This window comes from Cannabis sativa, chromosome 4, assembly GCF_029168945.1.
Source record: "Cannabis sativa cultivar Pink pepper isolate KNU-18-1 chromosome 4, ASM2916894v1, whole genome shotgun sequence".
Classification (NCBI taxonomy): Eukaryota; Viridiplantae; Streptophyta; class Magnoliopsida; order Rosales; family Cannabaceae; genus Cannabis; species Cannabis sativa.
This window is the reverse complement of record NC_083604.1, coordinates 41,600,368-41,612,743: the sequence shown is the minus strand read 5'-3', so window position 1 is coordinate 41,612,743 and position 12,376 is coordinate 41,600,368. Positions and strand designations below refer to the sequence as shown.

Sequence of the window (12,376 nt, the reverse complement as noted above, 5' to 3'; positions counted from 1 at the left end):
GGTGGACCAAGCCATGTAGACTCCATCGTCAAAGCGCTTCGGACACCGGGCGCAGGAAACAGGAGAGAGGAGCTCGGCTCTTTTGGCCTTCTTGATGGATTGTTCTTTGAAGTCCCTAAGCTCCTTTAGCTCCGCAGCTAGAGCGGCATTGGACTCTATGTTCGCCTGGTGAGTTTCCTCTAAAGATCTCACCTTGGCGACCATTTCATCCAAAGCCTCCCTGGCCTCCCGAAGGTCTCGCCTGGCCTTATCAGCAGCCTCGCTTTGAGCCCTCAGTTCCTCTTGGTGTTGGGCCTCCATCCTGTCCCTCCGCTGGGCCTCATCCCGGATCATGGCTTCCGCCTGAGCCTCCCTCCGTTTGGCCTCCTCTTCCTTGGCCTTGGCAGCCGCCTCCTGACGCTCGGCAGCCTCCTGGTAGATCTGCCTCTCCGCTGTGAGGTCCTGAAGGACCTTCCTGACGTCGTTCATGTCCCCAAAGTCGGACAGAACGAAGCCATGGTTTATGATGTTCTTGGAGAGGCGGCCAGCCTCAGCAGCAAGCTGAACCATAATGCAAGGGTAAGAAGGAGAGGTTTTTCAAGAAAAAAAAAAAGTAAAAAAATAAAAGGAAAAGCAAAAATTGCGAAGTACTTACCACCGTGAGAGAATGACTGAGGTCCTAGACCTGGAAGATGGAGTTCAGGGAAGCACAAGTGGCAAACCGCTTAGGCGCGCATCGGGTGAGCTGAGAAGCGAACTCGCCGGTCATCTCCGCGGCAAAAGGAGCCAAGGTGGGCCCTAGGAAGCGACGGAACCAGTCCGATAAGGGGTCCAGATTAAGGTCCCACGGATCCTGGTACTCCGGGTGGTTGATGCTCGCCTCAACCTCCGCCCGCAGAATCCTCCTAAGGGCTTCCACTTCGGCGTACCCCCGGGAGTACTCGTCCATAGCATAGTTATGCTTGGCTATCCGAAGCTTTTGCCTCACCTCGTCCCCCGGAACCGGGGTAAGCACAATGTTGGGAGGAGCAGGATTTTCTTCCATGGGGGAGACCCCGCCGTCAAGACCATGAGCAGGAGTGTCGGCTCTCCGAGGCCTCTTGGGCTCATCCTGGGCAATCATTTTTCCCTTGCGCTTACGAATCAGAGCCACCTCAGGCTCCTCTTCGCCTTCCTCAGCTTCCTCCGGAAGGGCTCGGGGCTCTCCCGTACCCTCAGCAACCTCCTCCGAGAAGTCCCACCGCTTCCCTTGGCCTTCTCCCGGAAGCACCTCCTCGTCATCCACTAAGTCAATAGTGTCGGGGGGAGCGCTGGAAGAAACCTTCAGGGAAGGGGCCGGGGGAGAAGAGGTAAAGGCCGGAGGAGCCACGGGAGTATGAACTCCGGCAAGCTGTTCCAAAATGGCATCCATGGAGGCACCTGTTTCACAAAATAAGCAAGTGTTAGATGTCCGTGAGGAACCACTTATACAAGATACAGCAAATAAGCTACTCCTACCCGAACTTCCTAATTCGGCCCTAGCAAAGTCCTGAACTTTAATGCTGGCAGCGTCATCTCCGAGATAACTGTCCGAGGGCCGGAACCAGCTGGACGTTATGTAAGCTGAAGGACCTAAGGGAATAGGTTCCAGAGGGCCGGAGCCCATCCAGGACCGACCTAGGAAATCTCCTAAGTTCGAAAAATAAAATTCCTTCAAACGATCCCCCCACCGGGTCGATGGCATCCTAAACCTATGAAGACGCTCGTCGAACCCTACAGGCCTATGACTGGCGTATTCACCAACGGAAGGAACATAACGAATTATCAAGGGAGACTTACCGTCGGCACCGGAGGTGCTAGCACCAGGAGCCCCCGAGTTTGGCTCTGGGGCTGAAGGCTGTGGCCGGGGAGTTTGCTTCTCCGAAGAATCCTCAATACGAAGGGGCCTCCTGGCAGGACGATCCCTAATCTCTTCTTGAAGAATCTTGTCAAAAAATTTAGCCTCGGACTTCCCGGCAATTGCTTGGCTCCTTCGCACCACCGGACTCCCCACGCGAAGTCCCCTCCCAGAGGCAGCCTGGGCCTGAGAGTACGCTTTCTCCTGGGCCTTCCGGTAGAGATAATCTTGGTATTTTTTCTCTGCCGTGGCAATGAGCTCATCCCGGAAGGCCTTCTCCGCAACCGGCGCCCTCACGTTGGGACAGATGACCCGGGAGAGGTTGGAGTCCTCCACAGATTGATGAGGAAGGATAAGTTTGGCCTTCCTGCAGTTCTCCGTGGTGACTAATCCCCCAACATCAAGATCGGCGCGGTCGTATGAGGCAAAGGCTTGGGCCCTCCGGAGGAAGGCCTGAGTAGGGGGCGTCCGCTGGTAAGGTGGGATCCGCACCCACTCAGTAAGGAGCTCCGGGTGGTCCACGGCCCTGAACCCGGAGGAAAAGAAAAAGCGATGGCGATACTCCTTAACGTGAGTCTGCCTATTATACGGAACCACCCCCTCGTTAGCGGGATGGATCCGGAACCCATAGAAACCGTCCTTAAGTTTGTCCCCTTTCTTGGGGACGGATACAAGTTCATAAAAATATAAAATTTCCGCCGGGCTGGGAGACCCCCATCCGCGGGCGGTATAAAAAATAAATAAGCCTGAAAGCAGGCGATAGGCTTGAGGAATGAGTTGGTATGGCGCAAGGCCGACAAATACAAGGAAATTAACAAAATAATCTTGAAGCGGGAGCATGGCACCGGCCATCAGGTGAGTCTGACTCCAAGCCCCGAAGCCGTCATAATTGTGATTAGGCGTCTCCGAGTCGCGAGGTGGCCGGTGATAGGTCCCTGAAGTGGAAGGTTTGATCCCAGCAACGTCTATAATATTCTCCAGCTGGTGAGGACAAGTTAGGGTGGAACGAAGCTCAGCCGCTTCCCACCCGGTCGCTCGGGATTTATACCCCTCCTGGGCAACAGGTCCCAGGGAAACCTCCTCCAGAGTGGCCATGCTTTTCCCGCTCTTCTTCGAAGATTTCGAACCAGAAGCAGACATTTTGTATTCTGTGAAAAACAAAAAGAGAAAGAGAAAATTCCAGCAGTTAGGTCCCATACCAAACCCTAAGTCAAGAAAAAGGGAGTGGGGGTCCCCTAACCGCTGGAAAGAGGCCCCCTCCGGACACGTGTCACATGGGAAACCCTAGAAAGATTCCCTGAACAAGTGTCGGGTGCAGTAAAATCGCAGAAAGTGGTTTTACAGAGTAAAAGAAACAGAAGGGAAAAGACCCCATTCTATGCCCTAAGCAACCGTCGAACGAAGAACCTATGGCTCTCTTCAACAAAAATGCACAATTATAACAGAGGCATGATAATGGCGGTCCTACAACTAAAGCAATAGACACAAAATAGAACACCTGAAGAACCTAAACACTTGCATACCCAGAAATCTCAAAGTACGAACCCAGAAAAAAAAACAAAGCAAGTAAAAGCATGTCACTATCAAAGGATGCAAGAAACTTACAGTAAATTGTAGAACTGGGGGTCCTGAGTATGGCCGAGTAAAGTTGAGAAGAACTGATGATAGCAAACACGGAAAAACTGGAAGAAATGGCGAAGTGTTAAGACGGTTCGGGCAGTTTTGAAGAATTTTCTCTCTGGGAAATTCGAGCAAAAATGGCAAGGAATGGAAAGTAACCAAAATGAAGGAAAGATGGTGGCTTTTATAGGCAAAAGTGCATGAGGAACAGGCGTCACCACCTACCAATCGTACGGTGGGGGAGATGCACGATTCGAATACCCAAAGATCAACAGATCAGATCAAGCTGCCATAAAGGCGGTGGAAACGTTTGAGTATCCGTCTGACACCATTAATGCGCCGCATCAATCAAAGGGCGTGAAACGAATCGACCTCTGCAGAAAAGCGAATCGCTGCATTTAATGCCATCATTAGGCACACCCTCACGCGCCCCAAGCTTGTGCCAAGAAACCGAGGAGGCGGCCGGAGACACCCATGCAAAAAGCGAATCGCTGCATTAAATGTCATCATTAAATGTGCCCTCACGCGCTCTAGGCTTGAGCCAGGGAACCGAGGAGTCAACCGGAGGCACCTAAGCAAGCCTTGGTTTACTTTTCCAAGTAAACAAGGCTTGGGGGGTAAATGTTGCCCCTGAATTCGCCCAAAATACGTGGACCAGTCGAATAGGGACACGTGGATCAGATAACTTGTAAATATTTGATAAGTCTTTGTCAGCCACAAGGAAGCACCCTGGGCATAGGTCCCGAAGGAGACACCCGGAGTACAAGGTACTCCTGGATGAAGCCTCTCCGGGATGTGTCAGGCCTCTCCTGAGCAATCCAGTCGCATTTAATGTCGCATGGGAGGAAGCGTGTTGGGACTGTAACACGCAATAAAGTCTGACGGCACAACCCCCAAACCGCAGCGCCACAGTAATGATCATTTAAGTCTAGCGACGGCTACTCTGCGAAGAGTCACGTCAATCACAAGGCAAAAAGGACATTCCTCATAAAAACCCTACAGCACCTAGGGATTTGACCATGCATCACCCATGGTATATTCATTGGGAATACCCAACTTTATGGATACTTACAGATACGTTTGTAAGAACAAATCTAGGGATTACCCCACCAAAACACTATAAATACCCCCTCAAAGCTCATTTAATGGGGTCGAGAATCTTGGGTTGCATATAAGCAAGAAGAGAAAATACTCACCAAGAACATTCTCTGTATTTATGAGGACAACGTTCCCTCAAGTGTGGAATCTGTATTAAATACATCCATTAATAACAAAGACTCGTGGACTAAGGCTCATTAACGCCTCAACCACGTAAAAATCCTCATCTCGCTTTCTTACAGCTCACTACTATAATCATATTTTAATAGTTGCCGAAAATCTCGGTCAACATCCCTTATAGTCACATCATTGTATTTCACTTATAGTACTCACTATTATCCTCATTAAATTTGTTATACATAAAATAAATTAATTAAAAAATATTAAATTAATTACTCACTTTATACAAACATTATAATGAAGAAAATATTTTTAATTGAACAATTCTCGAAAAGAAAAAGAGAGATCTAACAAAATAATAATTAATAAATCTATAGAAAATTTATCATACGATTTTAAAACTATTGTCATCAGCGTATCTCACTTGTAGTCATCGCTATATCTTATCTATAGTCGTCATTATTATTCTTAATTAGGGTTAAGTATTCACTTACCTAAGTGATAAATTTTTTGAAAAAAAGACAACAATCACCCTATTAAACATTGGAATAATCTTTTTGTGAGTGTCTACTAGTTTTAACATTAGAATAATCTCAAATCTATCATAAATAATGATATATATGCATATAATTAAATAAAATATATTATTATTACTATTATGATTATACATTTACCTAGGCTTAACTTTTCATGAATAAATATTAATATGACAAAAAGTTAAAAAAAACAGTATATGAGGTAATTTTCTTTTAAATAATTGTATTTATATGTTATTTTTTTACCTTTTAAAACGTGCAGTAATATATCTTTATTTATTTATTTTTTCATATATACGATCTTGAAAAAAAGAATTTTCGTTTATGCATTTTTTCTTCACTTTTGATTTATGGGTTTGTGGGAATTCATCAAATTATAATTTTTATATTTACAAAATAATCATCTAACCCTTGTTTTTCGTCGGTGGTACTCGATGAAATACCCTTTCGTTTTGTTATCGATTCATATTGAAACCCTTAATTTTATCTTCCTTTTGCTGATTAGTTCCGTTCCTCAAATTTGGACTTTTCTGCAATTTTTTTATTTTGTTATTTTCTTAGTTTTACTCCTATCAACTCCTTTAAAAATTGATGATAGTTATATATATACTAGGTGATTGTTACGTGCCAAGCCACGTAGTGTTAGTTTTATTTAATATTTTAGTTTTTTATTTTAATTAATAATTAAAATAGTATAATTATTTGAATGATTTGTTTTATAAAAATAAAATATGTGTCAGTATATTTAGTAAGTAAAACATAGTTGTGTTATAATAATGTAAGTTATTAATAGTAAAATGTACATTAATCTTCTAACTGAAAAAAGTTCTATTATTTTATTTCATATCTAATAATAGCTACACAACTATATATTTATAGATTTTCACATTCTTTGCAAATTACTAATAAGCACCAATAATATTTTCATATTCTAATATTTTTCAACCTTCTCCTCTTGGTGGTAAAATTAAAAATAAAACTGAAAATAAGCACAAACATATAAGGTAAATACTAATTACAGCCCATTTCATCTTCTTTTTATTTTTTTAAGCTATTTCATCTTTTCTAGACATTTTATCTATATTTTTCTTTTTTAAAAAATAAATAAAAAAAATTATTAATATTCTTTTTTAAGATAGGGTTGTTAGAGAGATATGTGGCTAAGATGAGTTTTTTAATTTAAAAAGAGATTATTAATATTTAAAAGATTGTTTGATTTTTTGGGTTTAATTATTGGGTTTATTTGTTAACGGGAGATCAAACCTAATCGTTAAATTTAACAGAATATTCTTAAGTATATTCTGTTAAACCAAGAAATGCCGTTAGATAGGCACTTTTAATATATAAAGATATATTATTTTTTAATTATTGTTCAATTTATTTTTATTTGTTGAAGAGGTGGTTAGTATCGGTTCTTAATTATTATTAATAATTAAATTATAATCAGTTTTTGGGCAGTTATTTTACTTTCATAATTTTTTTAAATATTTACCTTTCATTATTATTATTTAGAAAGTATTTTATCGTATTACCTAAAATAATTATGAGAGTTATGTTGATATTTTTATGAGTTTTTTTCAAAAATATATATATATTATTATTATTATTATTATTATTATTATTATTATTATTATTATTATTATTATTATTATTATTATTATTATTATTATTATTAATGGTGTTATTTTTTGTTGTATTAGCTTATTATGTTAATTTTAAATTCTCATACTAAATTGTATTAATTATTAATTATATATGTACCTCATATACTATTTTTTTTTTAATTTTTTTTTTCAAATTTACGGTTTGGATTTCTAAAGTGGTTGCAGCGCTAGTTGCAATAGGAGTTTCTATACAATTTTTTGTTGCAATTTAGGTTGCAGCGCTAGTTGCAATAGGAGTTTCTATATAGAATTTCGTAAAAATACAAAAAAAAAAAAAAAAAAAAAACTGTTTTAAAGTGTAAAAATGAAAAAGTCTCTAGATTTTATTATGACTATCAATGGTATTAGTTATTAGAGAATTTTGTTTCTTAGTTATTAATAGAGTTGTAAAGTTGTAAAGTTATTGAGTTATTCAAGTTATTAAATTGTTTGAAGTAGTACTCTGTGGTGTCCAAGATTAAATGACGACATCAACTCGTTATGACAAGATAAGTTTTCTCTTTTTGTATAGATAGAATATTGTTAATAATTTTTAATATGATTAATTTGTAGTGAAAATATATTTTAAATTTTTTAATTATATTTATTTATTTATTATGATTATTATTTTATTTTTTTCCTCACTAACGTATATTTTGATTATTTGTACAGTTAACGTTTTTCTCTCTGAGGGAGTCAATTCTCATGAGCACAAGCTCCTCACCTTCATGCTGATTGGACAATCCCCTTTGGCCCGTCTTGAATTGTTCGTCGATAGGATTTTGTTTCTTGTTTAGAGAGTGATTATGAAGATGTTGTGATTTCTATCTATTCTTTTTCTGAGGGTGTCTCTGAGTAGGGTTGTTGTTAGATCTTTTAGGTTCTTGTTATCTATCTTTCCGGGTGTAAGTCTTCAACATGTTATGCAAAATGGTAATATCGTAACATGGTGTTTATGATATGCACTACAGATAGAAAACAAGGTTTCGGGGTTGGAAGAAATTCCTCATTGTTTAATAACCAATGTATTGTTTGACTCTAGCAATAAAATTGATTATTATATTGGAAAAAATATATTAATGTGACAAAGTATAAGGTAAAGATCTTTAAAATAATTTTATTAACATGGTTTCCTATGATTTCTAAAAGGAAGACAAAAGAAAAAAAAAATAAAAAAAATCAGACTAAGTTAATCCTGAAAAACAATTATATGTGAAGAAACGTAATTTTTTTTCGAAAAATGATCTTAATGATGTCTAATATTTAACATTAATTCATGGTAAATCTTATATTGTGTCATTGTTTTTTATACTATTATAATATAATATTATCTGTTGTAATAACTGAAAGTACCTTGTAATATCCATAATTGTAGAGAATTAATATTGTCCACTTAAAAAGAGAAATTACACTGTATACCTTTTTTTTAACTCATTTCATTTTTTTATATATATATTTAATTTATACGCTTTTTTATTTGTTACATACCGATTATACCCTCATGTTAAACCCTAAACATTTAAAATGTATTTTCAACTAAGTATAATATGACACATACAATATACACACAATAATAATAGATGAATTTATCTACTTACATGCATATAGTCCGAGCTTTTGTTTTATTTATTTATTTGTTTATTTGAATGAGAGAGGTTTTATTTGCGAGTTTAAAAATATAGAAAAAAAAACGTTGTTAATAAGGATAATTTAGAAATGTCATGATAAAAGTGGGTATTAACAGGCAGCTATCAATTTACCCCTTAAAAAATCTGCAAATTAAAATTAATATCATGGTAGAGAATTATACCATATGTAAATATCTAATTAACTAATTAGTTTGAGATATTTATATCTATATATATATAGTTTAGGAATAGGATGAGTATCACAGTTTCTAAAAAAAGATTAAAATGATAAATTTGATATTTTAAAATTAATATAATAATATTTCTGTTGTTATTGGATATAAATTATTTGTTAAATTGAAAATATATTTATAAAATTAAAAATGAAATTAAAAAACAAAGCCTATAAATAGGGTTCACACTCATCAATCAAGTCACAACTTTCTCTCTCCAAATCGTTCATCACCACCTTAAAGTCGGTGTCTCTAAGCTCTGAAGAATCGTCGGGATACCATAATCAATCAAATTCCGTACCTTTTAGTTTTACTAATAAATAATGTCCAGAGAAAAGGAAGAGAATGCCGCTGAGCTCAAAATTGGAGATGGTACTTCTTCTAACCCTCTCTCTTAATTATTCTCTAAAATAAAATTTAACTTCAAAGGACCTTAATAACCAGATCAATTTTCCTTCTTTTCTCTTTTAGAGTTTTTGAAGGCGAAATGTCTTACCAATTGTGAAGTTGCGCTCATTCTTGAACGTAAAATGTCTGATGATCCACTAAATCATCAAGTTTCTCAGTAAGTATACCAGACCTTAATTTTTTCTACCATCAACCCAAATGTTTAGTTAATTATCTATAAACCAGTATGTAGCCTTAGACTGGGTTTTTAACCGAAGTTGTTGTCTTCTAAAAGGACATTATCTCCTGTTCTTCAATTTTAATGGCTTAATTCCTAAGTCCTATTGGCTTTTTTATCTCTTTTCAGGGTGTTTGAGAAGTCTCTGCAATATGTAAAGCGGTTTAGCCGCTACAAAAATCCTGATGTAGATGCAGTTAGACAAGTTCTAAGCAGATATCAATTGGCTGAATTTGAGGTAAGTAATATGTGGTGTGGTAATTAATTTTTAGTTAAGGATTTAATTATCGTTCTGTCCTGTGAAGATTAATTCTTACAAACAGTTGCATTAATGTCTCCTTGATTATGCAGCTTTGTGTGCTTGGCAATCTCTGTCCTGAAACTGTGGAAGAAGCTATTGCTATGGTACCATCTATAAAGGTATAGTTTTATCTCACACATACTCTTTGTTTCCTCTCTTTTATTTTGCAAAAAAGCTATTTTTGTTTTCATTTTCTATTAACAAATGTTGTCTAATCTTCTTAACAAGTTTCCTAAAACCAACCCCTTCTTTTTTCTTTGTTCTTTTTTATTTTGTTTATGAAAACTAATTAAGGCAAAAGATTTTTCACGTATGTACATGGTTTAAATATGTATTGCAGACCAAATTGGAAGGGCAAACGATGATGAAGCTATATTGATCAAAAAATATTGAATGATTTATCATTAATAAAGAAATTTGAGAAGCGGCCCATGCTATTTTTTCTTAAACGTAGTGAACAGAATTACACATGATTAACAATGCAATAAACCGCCATAATCGGCAAGGGAATCTCTTTAAACCATAATAACTCATTGTCTATCCGAAGGACATGTTTTGCCTACCATGCTACTTTTATCTACTAATATAATTAAGAAAAATTAGAATTTGGAAGAATTTTTTTAACATGGGATTTCCATGTTAATTATTAGAATATCCGCCCTTTGTTTGAATGTAAACCAAGAAACATTTTGCCCTCGGCTGTTTATAAAAAATTTTAAATTATACATGCATAACTAAACGAAACTAAATTCATATTATATACATTAATTTAATATTTATAAAATCACATCACATTCCACATTCGTCAAGAATATATTGATTGTTGAATATTTTTGATTTAGTTACTATATATTTTAGTAAACCAAATACTGAAACAAACAATTTATTTAGTTGATTGAAATGATAGAAATAAATAAAAAAAAAAAAATTATTTTGGAACCCATTTAAATCTTTAAATTGAAAATATTTTTAACTAATTACAGTCAAAAAATAAATTTTCGAAAGTACGTGATTAAAAAAGTTATAGTATAATTAAGGTGACAATCGTATTTTAGCTATGTAGATTGAAAGACAAAAAAAAAAAAATTAAGATCATTATTATCACTATGTCTCACTTGTAATTACTATTATATTCAAAGTCGGTATTATGATCATTGTATCACACTTGTAGGTCACTATATTCAAAGTCGATATTATAGAAACTAAAAAATATTTAAAATAATTAAATAAATTTAATTTAATTTATGTTTTGTACCATTTTTCCCTACAGCACAGCTACAACTGCTTTTTCCTACAGCACAGTTGTGCCAAACTGTCCCTAAATGTTGTTGCCCAAAGTAGGTATCAAGTGCTCCTCCCTTTTATGTAAGCATAGCTTTTCCTAAACAATTTCGATCAACTAACATTTAAACTAAACCTTGGTCCTCAAGTTTCAATAAGCCTCCATAGATTACCTAACAACTTTCTCTCCACTAATGTAGACACACACCACTCCAATGATCAATAAGATTTTTCCAAGCTTGTAATGATAGGCTAGGGTGAAGGTAGGATAAGGAAAATTAGTTTCGGTTCAAATCACCCTAAACACATTGATCTTTATAGGACCTATGCAATGCACAATAAATTTTTTTTCTAAAGAAACCCCACACACAAAATACAATTCATGCCACTAGCTTTACTTCTTAACAACAATTTTACATATGCTTGCCATCAATTTTTTTTTTTTACTAACACCCCCAAACTTATTTTGAATACTTTTTTCTTTCTTTTTTTTTCAGAGATTTTTTTTAAAGGGGGGTGCAATTTCTAAGTACAATTTTTTTTTAAAAAATAAAATATATAATATAAATACAAATAGCATAGACTAGCTAGATAGTAAGAGAACAATAAAAGACAATAAAAGTGAGAAACACTCCCCCCCCCCAAACTTAAAGAACAACATTGTCCCCAATGTTAAGAAAAAGAAAAAGGGAAAATGTAAAATACTCACCCAATTGGCACTCACTTACGTCCCAAATGTGCAATAAAAAATAATATCGTATAAAGATCAATGCATCTTGGGGAGGGGTGAAAAGAGAGAATATATCTAGTTAGGCTATGTAGTGGCTAAGAAATGAAAATGTCAAAATTAAGCTTAAGGGGAAAAACTAGGGATGAAATATTCATAAAGGGTAGGCTTGAAGGCTCAAACGGTCCAAACACGGCCTATATCATTTCCTCAGTGTGGTGATGCCTAGGATTTTGCCTCAAGGAAAAATTGCTAAGTAATTCTAGAGGTTTAAACTCTCACAAGGGATTAGCTCGAACTAAATAGCGACACAAACCATTTAGCCAAGCTATTCACACAACCAAAAGAGGCACACTTTCAACAACGAAGGGCAACCAACATTCCAACTTAAAGCAGGCGGCTTAAAACTCAAAAAGAAAGACACTCAGTTTCAAGTAGCTAAGCTGAAATAACAACATCGTCATTGAGCCCCCCTAGGCAATACTAACAAAGACAAAATACAACCTGAACACACAATAAAAGGACAAACAATGACAACCACAACAGAAAATACAATTGAAATATAAATACTAAAGCTAAAAGAAAGAAATAACACTCCCTCTGTCTAACCCTCAGGATCATCATCCGAAGAGCTAGAGTCTTCCTGAGTTCGTGGATCAGTCCACCAAGCGAACACTTCATGTGGGAACACTGGAAAGTGAACTATTGG

General features: G+C 36.4%; 1 protein-coding gene across 1 annotated transcript; it reads left to right on the top strand.

Moving 5' to 3' along the window:
* Nucleotides 1-8,962: 8,962 nt before the first annotated feature.
* On the top strand, nt 8,963-10,336 carry LOC115713457 (DNA-directed RNA polymerase II subunit 4-like). The gene is made up of 5 exons (XM_061113041.1): nt 8,963-9,105; nt 9,205-9,298; nt 9,488-9,596; nt 9,710-9,778; nt 10,000-10,336. The coding sequence occupies exons 1-5, from the start codon at nt 9,057-9,059 to the stop codon at nt 10,036-10,038; spliced, it is 360 nt and encodes a 119-aa protein (XP_060969024.1). The 5' UTR covers nt 8,963-9,056; the 3' UTR covers nt 10,039-10,336.
* The last annotated feature ends 2,040 nt before the right edge of the window (nt 10,337-12,376 follow it).

Coding starts and splice junctions, on each gene's coding strand:
- LOC115713457 (XM_061113041.1), top strand. CDS start 9,057: ATGTCCAGAGAAAAGGAAGAGAATGCCGCTGAGCTCAAAATTGGAGAT. Junction 9,597..9,709: donor ATCAATTGGCTGAATTTGAG/GTAAGTAATATG, acceptor TTGATTATGCAG/CTTTGTGTGCTTGGCAATCT. Junction 9,779..9,999: donor CTATGGTACCATCTATAAAG/GTATAGTTTTAT, acceptor TATGTATTGCAG/ACCAAATTGGAAGGGCAAAC.